Raw genomic sequence first — 17,776 nt, forward strand, 5'->3', positions numbered from 1 at the left:
TCATGTATGTCTTCATGTGACATTTGTTAGCCAACCACAAGCCAAAGCAAACGCCATCTCAATACAAATGTCCTCAATCATCAGCCGATTGTCTTCCTCGCCTGATTGCTCCATACAATTGGACTTTTGCATCCATAAATATATCTTCTACTTCATTTCCTTCCTCTCGATTCAGAGCAGCATCGCCAAGATCCCTAACTAAGCTCAGTAGCCTCTCCTTGATAGTTTGATATGTGGGAGCGGCTGTAGCAGGCTCGACTATTTCCGCCTGTTGATCATCGTTGGCTTTCTGTGATCCGAACTCCATCTCCTCAGCTATTTGCGATTGTAGTAAAGTTTCCTCCACAAAATCTAGCTCCGGTTCATCGAATTGCTCAAGTACTGGACTAATTTTTCCCGCATGCTCTGAATCATTGCGAGTGATACCATCAACAGCTTCAGTACTAGAAACTGGCATAGTAGGGCGGTCGTTGGCGATTACCGACGAACCGGTCTCAGTGATATCTGGGACAGAACTGAATTCTCTCGATACACTCATGCTTGAATTGTTTTCAAGAATAGTCTTAGCCCTTGACGATCGTGTATTTCTCCGAGTGGCTCGTCCAGATCGTTGAGACTGAGCAGATTGGGCTTCGGAAATACTTTGTGTTGCAACAGGCTCTGGTGTCTTCGCGGGACGACCCTTTCTCTTCTTTATTGGTGGCACTGATAAAGCTGTACGATCAGTTAGTATTCTTTCATTTCATGTAAAGAGAATGTTACACATACCATTTCGAGATGCCTCTTGACTGCCAACCACCGCACTGCCAACTTCAAGGGTCTCGTCGAATTTTCGCTTCTTCGCTGGCGTATCACCATCACCATCGCCTCTAGTTTTATCCTCAACCTTGAACTTGTTTGGCGTATTCTTCTTATTGAATCTCTTTGGACTCTTGATCGTATTGGTTGGACGCGCCTGCTGCTGCCCTGCATGAGGTGCTGCACTAGTAATAGAGCCGGAGTCAGAGTCATCAGCCACGGATCCATGTAACGCGTTCTCTTTTCCATTCCTGTTTAAAAGCTGTGGTGCCGGAGTCTCAAGAATGACAGATTGAATAGCCGATGATTGAGACACAGGACGTATTGGAGACCGACGGTTTGGGCTCGGAATTTTGCGAATGGGCTCGGCATGAACAGAGACAGTAGCTAATTCTGCAGATGCGTGAGTTTGACGAAGAACTCCACCTTGGTTCTCAGCTAACGCCCGATCCACTGATTTTGCGAGTTTGATAAAGCTAGATTCGTCAATATCGCTCAGAGGAGAAGAACTGTTGTTAAGCATAGTGTTTGTCATTGACAACTCTTGTATCCTGGGTGGCAGTCCTCGTGGAGACGATGTAGCATCTTCGAAAATCTCCTCGTCATTTGTGGGTCTGTCCGAATGTGTTACACTTGGCCTAGCATCAAGATCATAGCCTTTGGAGCTGCTTGGAGCTGGCAGCATCGCTGCTGCACCACGTCGGCTTCGTCTTGGGGTGGATGGTAGGATTGCCCTCTCGTTTTTAACTGGATCCATAAAGGTCTCAGCAACTTGGACACTCCAAGCTTTGCTAGTTTTATGGTCAGCAAATATTTGCTGAAGCTCTTCATCCCTAGCCTGCTCTTCGCTACTAGTAAGTTCAACAGTTGCGTCCATATCTTCATCCAGATCTGAATCTCTAGGCGAACTTCTGTACGTAGACATGGTTTGGCCCAAATCAAAATCATATGGATCGACTTGTGTAGGAGCATCTAATGAGCGATTGGTGGTCACATTGTTGTTAATCTCATCCGGAAAATTATTAGGAAACGAGGTGACATTGAATTCGTCGGAAGAAGTGGGGAGCATCGAAGTACTTTGGTAAATTGATTGATATGACGGTAAAGGCGATTGCTCAAAGTCATTCTGGCCTATATTCACAGCGTCTCGCGGCACATTGTTCCTTGTCTTAGCTTCGGGTGGGGAGGACGTGATTGCCATATCACTATCTCTAGGTAATTGGATCTGACGCTTTTGTGAATCAACCATTATAGCTGGCGAAGAAGGAGAGCGAGAGACATCTTTTGATGAAAGTACATGGCGTGCTGGAGTCGGCGATGATGTTAGGAACATATCCTGATTTTCGACAATCTTAGTATCAGGTGTGCTCTGCCTTTCACTACTGGCTGGCGTTTCTAAGAGTAACTTTGAAGCAGAGTGACGGGAAGGTAGTTCAATGTCATTATCGACATGTTTGGGAGTTAGCTTTGAGCTCAGGTGAGGGCTAGACCTGATATCTGAGAACATGGCTGCTTCTTCAGCTTGTCTTTCTCTAACCTCTTTCTGCCGTTCGGTCAAAAGTTGTGAGTCATACGTTGTCTCCGAAAAGGGAGAGGAGCCAGCAATCGCCTCGAACTGAATTTGGGAGTCGTCATGTCGTAATTTAGCAACGAAACCCTTCTTTCTTGACTTCCTCTTCCCAGGTTCCGGGGTTGTCTCACGAGACCTCTTTCGAGATCCCGCCTTGTTGACTTCAATAACTCGTGGAGATGAATTTATCGATTTTTGTTTGTGTGCTTGAATCACAATGGAAGAAGGAGCTTTGTTCGAAATTTTTGGTAGATTGACTTCATTAAAAATGTTGATGTCTGTCTGTGTATCAAGGATATCGAGAAGTTGACGATGATTGTTTGATATTTGGTTTTCGGAGCTCTCGGATAATGATGCAAGGGAGAGGTCCGTCATCGGGAGGACCCTAGACAAGACTTCTTTTACCATGGGAGGATACTGCAAGTCACCCTTGAAAGAACCAAATGCATCCTTCCACATTTCTATGGCTGAGTTTGCAATATACACACGCTTGCTTCCTAAGCCAGCGCACAATAATGGTTCAAGATTGTTCAAATTTTTTGATAGATCAGTAGAACTCAACAATGAACAGATTTTATTCCAGAGAGAATTAACCTACATAATTAGCATTGCTATTTGATTGATCGGGTGACACCAACTTACGGATCGGGATAAATCACTTCCACCATGCAGTTTTGCTTCTTCGTCGCTTATCCAGCAAATAATCCCATTTTGAAGTTGAGTCAAAGTTTCGCCAAACAAAACTTTTGGACATCGTACTAAAAGCGCTTCAACCTCACCAAGAAGACCACATATGGTGATATGATCATTAGATGAAAGCTCCGTATATGAACATCTCAAGCACCGAGAAATATATTGGTATAGTTGGAAATACGGATCGAAGATGTGGATTTTTGGACCAGCAGTTGCACTTCCCCAAAGACGCCTCCGAGCTGCATCCAAGGCTTGTCGGTCTTTCGGATATGATGCTTCTTTGACTAGGATTTGGCAGTATACTACTTTATTACCACAATAATCGTCATCCGATCGCCAATTTGAGGCCAAAGCCTTGGCTATTGGCTCAATAACAACGATGGCTCTGCCTCCGTGCCCCGAGTCAGTGGTCGCAGATGTTACCAAAGCTTGAAAAAGATCTTCCCATCCTTTCAAAGGCTCCTTTGGTGATAGGTCAATCCCGACGTCGAGAATTCTTGCAACACTGCGATATTCGGCGCCAAGGGGACGGGAATCATGAATGGTGCTGGTCACGACAACGTCGTCTCGAAAATTTATTGCTGCTGTAGCAAGTTTTGCAAGAATTGACCAAAGAGCTCCGCACGACTCATTAACATCCGTAGGAAGAATTTCTAGAAGGTCCTTGACCAAATCCATTTTACCCTTACTCGAACGTCGAGTTTCGAAAAAAGGCATAAGTATCGCTTCGGCCATTTCTGAGAATTTTAAACCATGCTTAAAGCCGAGAGGAGGGCTAGAAATTAGAAGCAATAGATGATGAAGTGGTGATCTAATGTCGCCTTTTGTTTTTCCGGGTCGATGTGAAGGGGTCGCAACGACAATGAAATCATCTTGTTGCCCCATGGATAGAAGCCTTTCGGTAAATGGTAATACCCCCAAACCACTTATAGCAGTAGTTACAATCACTTGAAAGTTAGCCAAAAAGTTTGCTTCGTTTTTGCGATGAGATGTCAATGTATGCAAGCCATCTGGTCCTTTTTGCCAAATTTTGTACAATGTGCTGAAAAGAAAAGCAAGGCATGACATGGTATCATTCGAGGTCTTGACCTCTTTTGCCGCTGCGGATGAGATTGAGAAAATGTAAGTTTCCCAAAGAAGTGATATTCTGCTTTTAGGGAGAGCAAGCTCCCAAAAAAGCAGCTCCATAAGTGGACTCAGAACAGAGAAGACTCGAGATGCGCTTTTACGTAGCCATCGCGGATCAAATCCTGGAAGCTCTCGAGGTGTGACAGCATTATCATTCAGAGCCCTGGTTGGTATCCACGGCCGTTGGGTATGAGCGTTGAACAAACCACAAAGGATATTGCACGCGTCACCCAGATCTTGCTTGGCCAACGCAGGATTTTCCACGAAGTCAGTGGGAATGAGTTTGTCTCGAACGATCTGAATTATATATGTATCCCAAAATGTATCAAGCTGGGCTTGGGTTGTATTTGGCTTCACCGAGTAATAAAATAAATTGCATATACTGCTCAGAGTTGACTTGCGATGCAGATTGTCGGAGTTTGAGATTTTACGAACATCTTTTCTTGGAAGTTGTAAGATCAAGGGTTGGCTAAGTGTGTTAATCATACTAAACGAGACCTTTTCCTCTAGAGTTATCACAAAAATCATGCGATTCCATGCCAGATTTGCCGCTAATTTTGTGTTTTGGTCACTGGAATTGAAGCAGACTTTGATTACGTCGAGCCATGTCTTGATAAAGGCCCAGTGCTCTAGCTGTTTAGGTCGAGCACGGAGAAATAATATGACGGCCGCCCATATACGTGGTGTAGAGCTTGAAGGTTTCTTTGCCATAATTCGCAGTCTCTCGGCAAAAAAGTCAACATACTTGACATCCTTTCCATCCGACCCTTTGAAGATCTCTGTGACTTTTGAGGATATTTTGCTCTCCGTCCCGAGTTCAAGGCCAGCCTCTTCACCAAACGCAATAGCAGCAGTCTGTATATTTGAATAGCTGTTGAGCATATCGCTGAAGAGATCCCCAAGCCAGTCTGAATTAGAAATCATATGAGCTCTGGATTGCCTAAGAAAAGTTCGGTAGATGTTGATGCGCTGTTCTACGATGCTTTTGCCTCGCACATAATCCTCGATGTTATGAATCGCAGATATCAGCTTTGTAACCCTATCAGCTGTCATGATCCTTGCCGAGAACTTTTGCTGTGCAATTATAAACATCAGATGTCTGACAACCTCCTTCGACATTCCAGGATTCTCAAAAGTCTTCAAGGCGTAGTCCACAATATAGCCATTGAATTCGGGGGTCAACATATCTGCGATTGACTTCTTATAGAGAAAGCTAGACATAAGTACTAAAGCCTCTTTCGCAAGTTGGGTATCAAGAGCTCCAGTTTCAAGCTTGGCATTTAAGTCCCGCTTCATGAATTGAAGTATCAAATCCATCTTGTCCGATAAAGCCTTTCGGTCCGGAACATTGTCGCAAGCCTTTAAGGCGCCCGATAAGGTCGTGTATGCATCTAGCTTCGATCCCCTGTCTTTCCCAGCTAATTGTTTCGATATTGATTCCAACATTCTAGCATCGACCATCAAAGGTTTTGAGGTTAATGTCGTGTCGTCGCCTTTGGAAGGCACAATATTTTGTGTAGGGTCAGGAACATGGTGTGTCTTCAGTATTGATTTCGTCGCTTTTCGCTCCGCTGATGGTGTCAAAGGCGATAGAGCTTGTGCAGATAGTGTCTTTCGATCGGTGATAATTCTAGGAGGATCTTTGTAATCGTACTTTTCTGACCAGCCTACTTTCTTCCTGCTCGTCGATGGTGTGTTGATGAGATCCGCAGATGAGTCTGGAGTGTTGATTTTAGGCTTTCGAGGTGATTTATCTTTTGAATTCAAGAAAAATCGGAACCAAGGATGTCGAGGTTCACTGGATTCAGGCTCAGAAGGAGTTGAAGGTCTCGGCTCAGGATTAATTGATTTTGCAGTAGTTGAAGATGGCGGTACCATGACTGCAAGATCGCAGCTATCGTGAAGATGAAATAGCAGCTGTACCGAAACCCATCTTCTATTCGTTAAGAAAATACTCGAACACCGGAAAGGGTTTTTGGTAATTGTAATTTGTCCTGCAGATACTCGCGTTGGAGAATTTGACTTGGTGAACCTGGCCAGTGAAAGTTAATTAGGCAGAAAACGCGACAAACTCCCAGCGCGTGTCAAAAACCACTTTAAGTATTCACCGCTTTTGGCGAGTCTAATTGCTTACTAATACCGTGTAACACATTCACACGCGTTGTCCTATGTATAAAATTTACATCTGATAATTTCGATCTTTTACAATTTTGAGAGCGTTTGCGAGAAGTCTTTGAGCAGCGTGTTGATCCATTTCCATTTCATCTCTATGCGACTTATAATAGGGCGATAGAAAGTTTGAAACAAACTGTGTAGAATTATCAGCTGCGTCCCGAGTAAAGTCTAGTAAGATTGGTGACTTGATTTTGGTGAGGTCATGTGACAATGACTACGGGCTGTTAAATGTACACCTCGTGAATTGCTGTTCTGCTGCATTTCTCAACTTCACCTATTTATCTAACTTATTGAATATTTTGATTCAAATTGAAGAGTATCAGCCACCCAATTTTGAATCAATTTGGGAAGCTGCCAGTGGAACAAATAAGGTATTAAATAGAAGTGTTTACGCATTGTCACATATTGATATTCACGTCGCGTAACCTTTGAAATAGTGATGTAAACAAACGGTCAATTATCTCACACAGAATCGATCAGACAATGCCACGATCAAAAAGACCTCTGGCAAAAGCAACGCCCAATGCATCAATTCCTTCTGAAGACCGAAGTTCTATCTTGCCAATGATGAAAGTAAGTAATACACGCATGCAAGCTGCATTCTTATTCATTTTAACAATGAACAGGGAAGCAAAACCAAAGGTGCTAATACTGCGATCGATATCAAAAAGTATGATTATTTAATAGATATGGAACTGGAGTATTGTCGTCTAAGTCATGAGCTGTATAGAGAATGGATGCTACTAGGTGTGCCTGAAATGGGTGTTAATGCATCTTTTAAGTATTCGGATCGAACCAAAGCACCGGATTATGCCCTTCTGCGTCGAGAGGTACAAGACTTTATTAAACATGCACTTGAAGAGCAGAAGAACGCTCCCCAAAGAGGTTCCATTGTATCGAGAAACCCCGAGAAAGAGGTTCCTGGAAACAGAAGACCTGCTGCTGTTAAAGTAGGAAGTTCATCGCAAAGCTCCGACAAACTGCCAATCAGTAAGAATATCGAGACTCGGGATGATCGCAGTATCGGTAATGTCGATTTGGATGAAGAAGTTGTGTCAAAATCGGGTTCTCAAGCTGCAGGTAGAAATTCCAATGGAAGAGCTACCGGTAGCCGGCGCAATCGATCTGGCGAGAACGAGAATGCTGTTATCGAATCCGAAAACACTTCCACCATAGTGTCCACCTCTAAATCCAGCTCAAACCCAGTATGTATCTTAATCACACCAACAATCCCCTCATTTATTAACATTACATAGACAACTAAATCTGTTCTTACAGACCAAGAAACAAAGCGTTGTCGCGAAAAGCTTAGAAGCATTTTGATGGCAGACGAAAAGGAATTCGGGAACGAAGAATATAAATATACTCCTTCAACAGTCCAGTTCGAGTTACAAATTTACCTCTATGACTTAATGAGATTTGGCTACAAATTTTGCGACTTAATCGGCGTCTCGAAAAAAGATTTTGATGAGTTCATGGTTTCCGCCCCTGGCATGTCCAAAGAGGAGGGAATTCAGAATGAAGTTTGTCGAAGAAGTTGGGACTTGTTGCGAGAATTGGAGAAGGAGAGAAGAGATGACGCTAGCTCGAATGGAAAAACTAAGCGAACAAGCTCATCGGGAACTAAAAGGACTTCTGGTGGAGAAGACGAGGGCTTACCAAAAAAGAAGAAAAGAAACATTCAGAATGAGGATCTAATGGATCTTATTGCGAACATTGGGCTGGACGATGATGAGGATGAAGAGTATGGTGCGATTGAGGTATACGATACTTGCGACTCACTTCGAGAAAAAATCAGAGAGTATTTGGATCAAACAAGTGTTAGTCAAGCCGCATTTTGCCGCGCACTATCCAAATCACTCGACGACCAAAAAGTGACGCCCGCACAGCTCAAATCCTTCATGTCAAAAAACGGACCAAAATCTGGAAACACATCTCTGGCATTTTATGCAGGCTATTGCTTCATGGAAAAGGTTAGACTGTTCGAAAAGAGAGAAAAAAGTGAGTTTAGGTTGGAAATGGAGGATATTTGGGATGGAACTCAACCAATTACCTACGGACGTCCTGGATTTGATATTTGGACACCAGAAAATCAGTGCTACGTTGTGTCTGCGACTTCAACATTGGGGATTGATGATTATGGTGTTGAGCATCGCTTTAAGTGACTTTTGACAGTCATCTTTGATTGATTTCTTATGCGGCATTTTTTGGTCACTGCCTTGTGTGGTATTCTGAGAGTGAGGGCTTGGGGCGCATAGTAGGAGAAGAGATCGCGCATGGGATATTTGTGTCATTCAAATGACTTGTACTACGAACTCAACATTCAGCAATGGTGGACAATAGAAGTTATGTACAATATCTGAATTTCTCATATGATTTGTTCATTGTATGGATACTGTATATCATGTATAAAAGCTATCAAAAAACATTAGCAGTCTCTATAGACCAACAGTGTAATATCACAATTGAATCGATCCACCCTATTTCATGTCATTACGTCCCTCCAAAATTCCAATCATTCCACATCATTAAAACCTATCCTCATAACCTCCCTTCCCGAACCCGCTATCAATAAAAATAAAAAAATATATATCATGGTCCCCCTCTCCCTCCCCAAATCAACTCAACTCATCGCAAACCCCCACCTCCCATCCCCCCCCTCTCGTACCTCACCAAAATCTTCTCCTTCGCCTCCGCAAACGCCCTATTATCGACTCCCTCACTCACCCGAAAAAGCGCATCCGCAATCGGTCTCAACAGCAAACCCATCCCAATATACGCATCATCCCCCACCTGCACGTAATTACTCCACACGGCCACCATAAAACACATCACAAACTGCACCAGGGGGGCGAGAACCACAATGAGCAGGAAAAAATGCGTATGGTTTATTTCGAGCGCGAAACCGCTGTGTGGCTCGGATCCGAGATAGGAGGTCGAGGGGCCGTAGGCTGCGGCTAAGGAGAGGGAGGTCAGTGCAAAGGCGGTGATTTGTATTCCGATTTCAGTTTCGTTGCCGTTCATGGGGCGGCCCCAGGTGGTTGTCTGCGGGTAGGATAAGGTATCGTTAAGGTATCCGGTGTTTGCAATGGCGCCGGCGGAGAACCACGACATTTCGTCGCTGATGTATGAGATATTTTTCTCGTCGTTGAAGGTTTCGGAGAGTGTGATGTTGCAGGTGTAGTACCATTGCTGGTGGACGTCGCTGGTTTCAAGGGCTTGGATGATGGAACAGCGGGAAGTGTCCGGACAGCGATAGTCGTCGACGGTGAAGAAGGTGGTGGCGTTGGGGGCATATAAACTTATGTAAACGGGTTTGGTGTCACGGTTGCTGATGTAGATTTCGCCGGTTTCATTGTTGATGGACGTGACTTCGTAGGAGGAACAGGAGTAATGCATTTCGAGGGTTCTGTTAGTGTAGACGCTCAATGAACCTGCCTTTTGGGTGGATGCGGAAGTGGAGGACTCGGTGAATACAAAAACCATTTTGTTGTTGGGTTTGTCTTGCCATATGCTATAGTTGCTGGTAAGTCCTAGGTAGATATCTCCTTGGGCTGGAAGATGTTCAATCGAGCTGCCGATTCCGAGATTCCAAGCTAAACCCCCATAAGCATGAGCTGTGTATTCTTCATCTCCGGCTTGGGCGTCGATGGTATTGGAGAAATTCTTCATATTTGGAATTATGACATTGCCGGGTGTGAATAGATAACTTTCTGAGCTGGTTTCGAAACCATACGTTAGACTAATAGCTGCAAGAGCTGCTTGTACAAACTATTATCCATTAGTTCACTTCCTCTTCTAATTGGGGATATGATAACCTACGATATTGAATATCAACCACGAGATAGCCATACCAAAAACCATCGGTCTCTTCGAAACAAACGCCAATTTTCCAACATCCATCAAACTATCCGCGTGTAAAGTAAGGTCAAGCTACTATTCCATCAGCGGTTACTCAAATTTCTGAATTGACTGTTTTCCACTTACTTCGTAAAGATTTCTCTTGCTAGCATGTAAAATTGCCCAACGCGCATTCAACGCCATACCTTTCAACGAACTAGCAATATTGAGACCCAGAGCAATACTAATGCCTGTGGTAGTCGCATTGAAAATCCTCTTGGAACGTTCCGTCACCGTACCCTTATTATTCCAGAACGTCAACGTCAAGAAATACGCAATACACAAAACCAGCGTAATGAACCATCGTGCCAAACTTTTTAACAGAATATGCCGAAATTGTTTTCCGGTCTTGGATTTATAAGGGCCGGTGGTAAAAGATTGTTCGGGTGTTTGAAAATGACTTTCGAACTGTGCATAATCCTGCTCGTGAGGAAGTAAGGTCGCGGCGCTGTTGGAGTGGGAAAAATTATCACTAGAGATTTGAGTGGGTGGAGAGGGCCGTAGTATGCTGGTGGGTATGGAACCAGTCATTTCGATTTGGGGAGAGTCATTTATGGGATCGTAATAAGTATGTGACATTTTGTCTGTTGGGAAACCACGATATGTTGTAAATTGCTCTTCTTCAATACTTTAAGTTTGAAACTTGAGGACTCAATATCAAAACAGAATCTTCAACAATATATATGAAATTCTAGCCCTGGGATAGTAAGGCTACGTCTACTACCTACAGATCAGACGACAAAATGCGGCTCCAAAATAGATTTTTCGCCGCACTATGGTATTTTAAGATCTGACATTTGATGCGACTGGTCTATTCACGATGCTTCGAAGGATTCTGCAGGGATTTCGATCTCCAGCTGAAGGATTTGGTACGATCTTATATGTACGCCGCGGCCGCCAGAGTGGTGTTTTGTTCGCAAATTGAAAAAACATCGAGATATCTACACAGTGGTAAGAGTGGTGGTTTTGCGGCGCAACTTGCTGAAAGTAGTTTACGAACGTGGTGGATAAGCTATCCTTGTTTGTTTATAACTTTGTTCGGACCCCATATGATAGAGCATATTAGGGGGCCGGAATACCTTTGACGTATCAGAGATCTGCTGTCCTTACAAGGGGTTGAATATTGTAACTAGGTTTTTACTTACTGGCCAAGATAAAATAGTCAAGTAATGTGTGGTTTGATTGACCTGGGGAGGCACTCATGCGGCTACGAGTAGAAAGTGTGCGACTCCGCTGTTAAGAAAACCAGCTTTTAGTTATTTTGTAGTTTACTATCTTGTGGTATGCGCATATACCTTCAGAGGCGAATGCTTGCCGGCAGCACAAGTATCTATCGGCTACACCTCAAGGAAAAAAATGCTACCAGCCACCTAGGATGCGTCGTCACTATGAACAGCCGACGAACAAGTTATTGCTAGAGTTCATCCTCATTCCAGACAAAAATCAAAACTGCAAAAGGAATATAAATCCTACACTCTCCAAGGCACCAGACATCGGTTTGTCGCAATTGATCAACGCCGAGCTGAATTGTCAATCCTGACGAATTGTAGGGGTTCAAACCCCCACGGTAGGAGCTTGGCTTCCCCGGACCCACTTTTGATCGCAGAAGCTACCAACCCGGTCAGATCGAGTGCGATTATGATTTTTGATGAAGGCATGTGACGGTGAGAATGTGTATTTCGCTCTGGATGTTGTTGGATTGGGTGGATATGGAGTGAAGTGAATAGGGGGGTTGTATTCTGCATGGATGGTCTGCTTGTCTTAGCAAGTTATATTATGTTTTTGATATTGTTGTTATTTTTGGCAAGAAAGAGAGATTCTACCTGATCATATGGCTTTTATCCATGGTATTTGAATCGAGGAAACCACACTGGTTCTGATTTATGGCATCTCCATTAAATTTGTTTAAACGGTTTGAGAGACACGATTGAAATACTCTCTCGGTCCTGCATGTTAATCAATGGCGTCAATGAAGGCTACCGCTATGTGCGATTCGCACCAAAGCATTCTTGCGCTGATATTTCATGAGATCCTTCTAAACTCTTCAAGTTTTTGTTCCATTCGAATCTCCAAAGCTCAAACAGTTTCGGGGACTCTGGATCTAGGCCATTCCAGCCATGATTCCCAATCTCTACCAAGATAAGTTTCGACCACCGCCAACAGAAATTTCCCAGCATTGCCGACTGCCCAGTATCCTTGACAAGCGTGTAGCAGAACACTAAAATGCGCTAGTACAATCAATGCCCCGGGCCTTCTTTGATCGAGAAGATCTGTATATTCCACTGCCAGCGTAATTGGCCAGGTGGTAATCATTCTAGGACGAGGAGCTCCATTATGAATTTCAAAGAAACTTGATACATACACCCATTTCAACTGATGTATAGCACCATGCAACACCTCAAGTTCTGCTTCCTTCATACCAGGAATCTCCGGTAGCTTTTCTTGAAGTGCGAGAAGATGGTCCACAAATTCATCAGTGTGCTCCATATCTGCATCGCCAAACTGCAATAGTTCATGAATCTCAGATTCCCTTAAAACATCCCACCACCCAGTGAAGCAAACTCTAACTCCACGCATCAATTTGATCGCTTGAACTAGTTTATCAATGAATTGATTCAAGTCCAAACCAGGCATAGAAAATGTGTCCACGAAGAAATGAAATCCTAAAACCCCAGAATACACAAAGGCTGGGATCAAATTCTCATGATTCACCTCTTGTACCGATTCGTTAAACATTTTGATTGATTGTTCTTGCAATATTTTAGATTCATCGTGATAAAATTGGAATTGATCAGGACGAATGATACTCAAATGCAGTGCTGAGCAAGCAAGAAGCTCGTACATGAGAAATGGGGCCTTATGAGCATGTTTGATTATCCTGGAAGTGTGGTCTCGAAATTGCCCATCCCACAAAAAGCTTCCATCAGCATCATAAAAATGTTGAAACAACTCTAGATGTGTGAAGTTCACATATGACTGAGGTAATGATGGGAGTAATGATGGAGGTTCCGGTTGCAACAAGGGCCCATGTGGTATTTGTGGGTCACTTTGGAAAGTTGGAGTTGGTGAATTGGTGAATGCTGACTCTGGGGTCGTAACTTTGCTGGTATTGGTGCTTGCAGTAATCTTATAAGAGCATGTGTGACTCGCTGTTTTGCAATTAACACATTCTGGATGGGTTTCATCACACTATAAGAAGAATCATTCACAAATATTAGCCACATATTCTCGACGGTTTGATGGGCAACAAACGCAAGAATGTTGCTCCACTTTCTGTGTACTACTAACCTTGATATGTCTTGATTTACACTGCAAACATCCCTTCCTCGACTTTCTGTGGGATCGGCGATTCATTTTTATATCTCAATTGGTGAAGGATTCAAGTAAAAGAACGACAAACTGGAGAGATCGCTCCTGATGAGTGTATTTGTGTGTATGTGATCGTGGCTGTGTTGAAATTTATTAGAGGCAGGCATTTGTCAACTGAGCTCTGTCTCAAAATAATGGATAAAGAAAATTCCTGAAACATTCGAATGGAAGTGTCTATTCACGAGGAAAGAAGGAGATGAAGTAGCCAATATCAAATATACCTCAAATCCCTACAAAGATTGTTAAAAATCGGATACACATTGTATCCAAGTTCATAATGAATCGAGTTGTTGTGATGCCCTTTCTCTGCCTAAGGCATCAGATATATCTAGCGTACTTTTTAAGGTTAATCATGATCAAGAGCGCAAAGTCAATTTACTGTGAGATATATGTAAATTATTACGACGATTCTCGATCTAACATGGAGGAGACTTTTCCGGAGACTCTTGCTAGTGAGTCTGATGCAGAGTAAATCTATGAGATGTAGTATCAGATTACAGGCCATGGAGGAATGAGAGTGAAGGAGCCTGAACTGAGGAAGGGTATAGTCTAGAAGCTATCTTGGCACCACCGTTGAACATGTCTGAAGTCACGAGTGAGTACTTCGACAGCCTCCTAGCATGACTCTCGAGACTCACCCACCTCAACATCTATTACTTACCTACCTCACCAATCTGATAATTAACTACCTAGGAATTACACAAACATTGTATATGCACAAAAGATTTAAGGATATAACCTTCATCATACCACGGAACCAGAGCCAGGTTGAACACATAGATACAACGGCATAATTGTTCTGGCTTTGATCCGTTCATATACATTTCGTGTACTGCATATGGATGCCTGCGGTGTAGGTAGGTATATGTATTCCCTGCTCAAAACCTGCAGAATATACATGATACATGCGCCTATCAATCCATTGCCTATATTCAAGGCCTTGTTTGAGACCTCATCGATTATCGGTCTTGCATACGAGATCTCATTCTATCGGTCAGTCAGTGAGGTAGTGTCTGATACTGCCGTCGTACAAGATTCTCTCGCTTATATTTAAATCATTGCACATCTCATTTAGTCGTCTCCCTTCGCACAAAAACACAAGCTTATTTGTATCAAAATGTTATTCTCAAAATCAGCAATGCGGCCCAAGAGACTAACTGGCATGGTGCCGAAGAGGGTCTCTCGATTACTCCCGTCGCCGGTAGCCAAGGTTCTTCACGCGCGTTGGTTTTTATCTTTCTCACAGTGATTCGTGCCCACTGGATCATATGAGAGTTTTTGAGGGTACACGTAAAAGCCTCGAGGCATTACGCGGTGATGAGTTGTCATTATATGAAGGGACGTACGGAATCAACGAGGCTGAAAAGCAAACATATATAATCACTCTAATCTAGCACGGCGATTTCACGGCATCTACCACCACTTGAGCATTGTTCCCCTTTGTCAGCCGCTACGCTTCTGGGCAAAAAACTTTCGAATTCGCGATGGTCAATAATCAAGAATGAATTCGGGACTCGCTTGTACTCGAAATCCGGCGATTTATTGATCCTTCGGACAAGAGATGGAAAACCCTACAAAAAAACATCAGCGTCGAATTGCAAGCGTATTACTTTGCTCTACGGGGTGTTTAGTGTCGGAAATAGGAAAGGAAATTGTCACTCTACGTACTTCCTTAGGACTCTCAGATGATAACGAAATGGGAAAACTCGCAATCGATATGAAGAATTGTGTATCTTCCTCTCTGTCCACCCGAAGTTTTGTCTACTGCCGTCATACCGTCCTGAGTATCCCAATTTATTTCTCACTATCAAACATTCATTGTCCATATTTTGATAGTCTTTCAGAGCTGGAAGTACTTCAAACAAACGATTACTCAATATGTACACATACTATTTAGGGGCAAGAGAACGTGGACACTGGGTGCGAGAAATTTAGTTTCATCTCATTACTTTTGAATTGGCTACAGCTATGTTACCCTCCACGGGTCCTGTATTGCAATCCTCATTGCAAACCATTTCAACTAATTGGCCATAATGGATAACTCCAGACTCCTATTTACCAAATACCTTGCTCAGACAATCCAAATACGAATCATAACAGTAAGAGCAGATCCCAATCCTAAATCTTTATCTCATTGGCTCTATAGCATGTGGTGCCAGCCTCTTTTATCATAAAATCTTCATGCCATGCTCCGAGGACCATAAGCTCTTGTCCGAGCATTGCTACCTCGTTTTTTCTCTGCACTATTCATCAATTGAACACTTTGCGCCTCTTCTCCCGTCTCTCCTGGCGATGTTCTAGTTCCCGGCTTTACTTGAAATTGAGACGGATACCAGATGAAAAAGATAACGGTGACGATCCACATTGGTACTGTATCATATGTGTACACAGTCCATTCATGCATCAGAGGATACCCCTTCTGGCCCGCCGCATACTCGACAACTCTGAAGACTGATCGGATCAGAATGAGAACACTCATGGCGTAAAGACAATGCAAGTGATGGATCCAGTTTGCTTCAACAACGAAAGATTCCGGTGTGGGCTCTTTTCTTATTCGGCGTTCGAATACAAGGGCAGTAAACAAGAAAAACCCGAAAGCTATGATCTGGACGAATAGACCGACCAACACGATCTTTTGACCAAGACTGGCAGTGCTGTCGTTGAACATCAACCCGGAGGATCCTGCTTGCACGAAGAATGACAAGAGATCTGCGATGACGAAAATTTTTGTGAGCCAATTGATCCGAATGATAGAATGATGTTCTCCGTGGACATATCGCATAATTCGACCGAGTGTCATGTAGATCGATGCGGCCATGAAGGCTGGAGCAACTAGGGTGAAGAAACTTTGGATGACATATGGGAGGAGTTTTCCGGTACTGTTGACCGCCATCGCTCGACCAATGTAACCGATGGTTTCGACTGTAAGGGTTAGGATATGTTTACATCTCAAGGGAGATGGTGAGTTACTCACAGAGACCTCCGACGCAAAATGCTGTGCAGAACCAGGACTTGGTCTTAAACATACGCCAGGTATGTAGAGCGGTTGTTAAGATAAAGAGAATGATAAAGATTACAGCTGCAGCTATAGACGGAATGTAGTTCCAGAGATAGTAATCTCCACGATAGGGTTCGAGTTTCGCCATTGTGAAGAAGTAGGAAGTTGGTATTCGTGTATTTGTGTTGATATAAAGGGTGCTTTAGATCTTTGCCAATGGATGATCAAAAGGAACGATCAAGATTGTACGATGTAAAAAGGAAAAGTTGGAGATGGACTTTCAACTCCAACTCGAGGTTATCAATAGGTTTTATCCTCAACATCTTGACGATTCTCGGGTATTACCAAAAGAAAAATTGATAGTGACTTCTGTCCAGCTCTTATCATATACGCGTATATCATGATATGGAAGTTTTTGACTGAGGTATACGTCGATACGCTCAATGCATCCTCCAGAAACTCATGCAGATTACTCAATCAAGTTAGCGCAGCCTTAAGGGGCCGTGGCCCGTGGGGCGTTGCATTCTTAGGCTTTCCGAATACGCGTATTGGAATGCGATCCAATGAGATTCGAGATTATGTAATTTGAGATAAAATTGAAGTTTTTCTTTTCTGGAGGTTGGGTTTCTGATGGTGCTGTAACACTGTCATGAATTTGTTTTTGTTGAGAGAATGTCACTCCGCGTGTATTGAAAAGATTCCTGTTGTCAAGCTCATGGTTCCGCGTGTGGTCGAAAATAGGGAATACCAACCATAAAACGAGAGGCCGGGCGATAGATCCTGGTCCATGATATTGCTATTTAGGAGTCAGGACCGTAAGGTTGTGCATAAATCACGACAACCGTTCAAGCATTGATGCTCACGTTGTGGATTCAACTGATATCGGAAATATCTTGCTGGGGTATAATTGAGCTTATTCACAGCGAAAAACTAGCTCCACTCCGCCAAGTATTTCAATCAACCATCGTCGAATGTTTGATTGCGGATAAGCTGAGTGAGGTTAAAACCTCTCAACCTCGGAAAAATTTAGGCGAAGCTGCGTTTCTGGAGATTTGCTTAGAACTATTCGATTCTGGATTGGATGCTTATAGCATTTCTTGGCTATGTTCTAAGGGCCAGAGCTGGTGAATTGAGACAATTACTCA

The 17,776-nt window shown here is 43.3% G+C and overlaps 5 protein-coding genes across 5 annotated transcripts; 1 reads left to right on the plus strand and 4 right to left on the minus strand.

The window, feature by feature from the left end:
• Positions 1 to 73: 73 nt before the first annotated feature.
• On the minus strand, positions 74 to 6,067 carry Bfra_000221 (putative telomere length regulator protein; the record flags this gene model as incomplete). Its single annotated transcript, XM_037330666.1, has 3 exons — positions 74 to 714; positions 769 to 2,962; positions 3,011 to 6,067. 3 exons carry the CDS (start codon positions 6,065 to 6,067, stop codon positions 74 to 76), a joined length of 5,892 nt encoding a protein of 1,963 aa, XP_037196999.1.
• A 780-nt stretch (positions 6,068 to 6,847) lies between these two features.
• Positions 6,848 to 8,529, plus strand: Bfra_000222 (uncharacterized protein; the record flags this gene model as incomplete). The annotated part of the gene is made up of 3 exons (XM_037330667.1): positions 6,848 to 6,937; positions 6,991 to 7,569; positions 7,621 to 8,529. The coding sequence occupies 3 exons, from the start codon at positions 6,848 to 6,850 to the stop codon at positions 8,527 to 8,529; spliced, it is 1,578 nt and encodes a 525-aa protein (XP_037197000.1).
• A 463-nt stretch (positions 8,530 to 8,992) lies between these two features.
• Positions 8,993 to 10,843, minus strand: Bfra_000223 (uncharacterized protein; the record flags this gene model as incomplete). Its single annotated transcript, XM_037330668.1, has 3 exons — positions 8,993 to 10,135; positions 10,187 to 10,297; positions 10,352 to 10,843. 3 exons carry the CDS (start codon positions 10,841 to 10,843, stop codon positions 8,993 to 8,995), a joined length of 1,746 nt encoding a protein of 581 aa, XP_037197001.1.
• Positions 10,844 to 12,340: 1,497 nt separating this feature from the next.
• On the minus strand, positions 12,341 to 13,618 carry Bfra_000224 (putative c6 finger domain protein; the record flags this gene model as incomplete). Its single annotated transcript, XM_037330669.1, has 2 exons — positions 12,341 to 13,453; positions 13,517 to 13,618. 2 exons carry the CDS (start codon positions 13,616 to 13,618, stop codon positions 12,341 to 12,343), a joined length of 1,215 nt encoding a protein of 404 aa, XP_037197002.1.
• A 2,194-nt stretch (positions 13,619 to 15,812) lies between these two features.
• Positions 15,813 to 16,779, minus strand: Bfra_000225 (putative rta1 domain protein; the record flags this gene model as incomplete). Its single annotated transcript, XM_037330670.1, has 2 exons — positions 15,813 to 16,555; positions 16,608 to 16,779. The coding sequence occupies 2 exons, from the start codon at positions 16,777 to 16,779 to the stop codon at positions 15,813 to 15,815; spliced, it is 915 nt and encodes a 304-aa protein (XP_037197003.1).
• Between the last annotated feature and the right edge of the window lie 997 nt (positions 16,780 to 17,776).

This window comes from Botrytis fragariae (genome assembly GCF_013461495.1).
Source record: "Botrytis fragariae strain BVB16 chromosome Unknown tig00000001, whole genome shotgun sequence".
In the NCBI taxonomy this organism is placed as follows: domain Eukaryota; kingdom Fungi; phylum Ascomycota; class Leotiomycetes; order Helotiales; family Sclerotiniaceae; genus Botrytis; species Botrytis fragariae.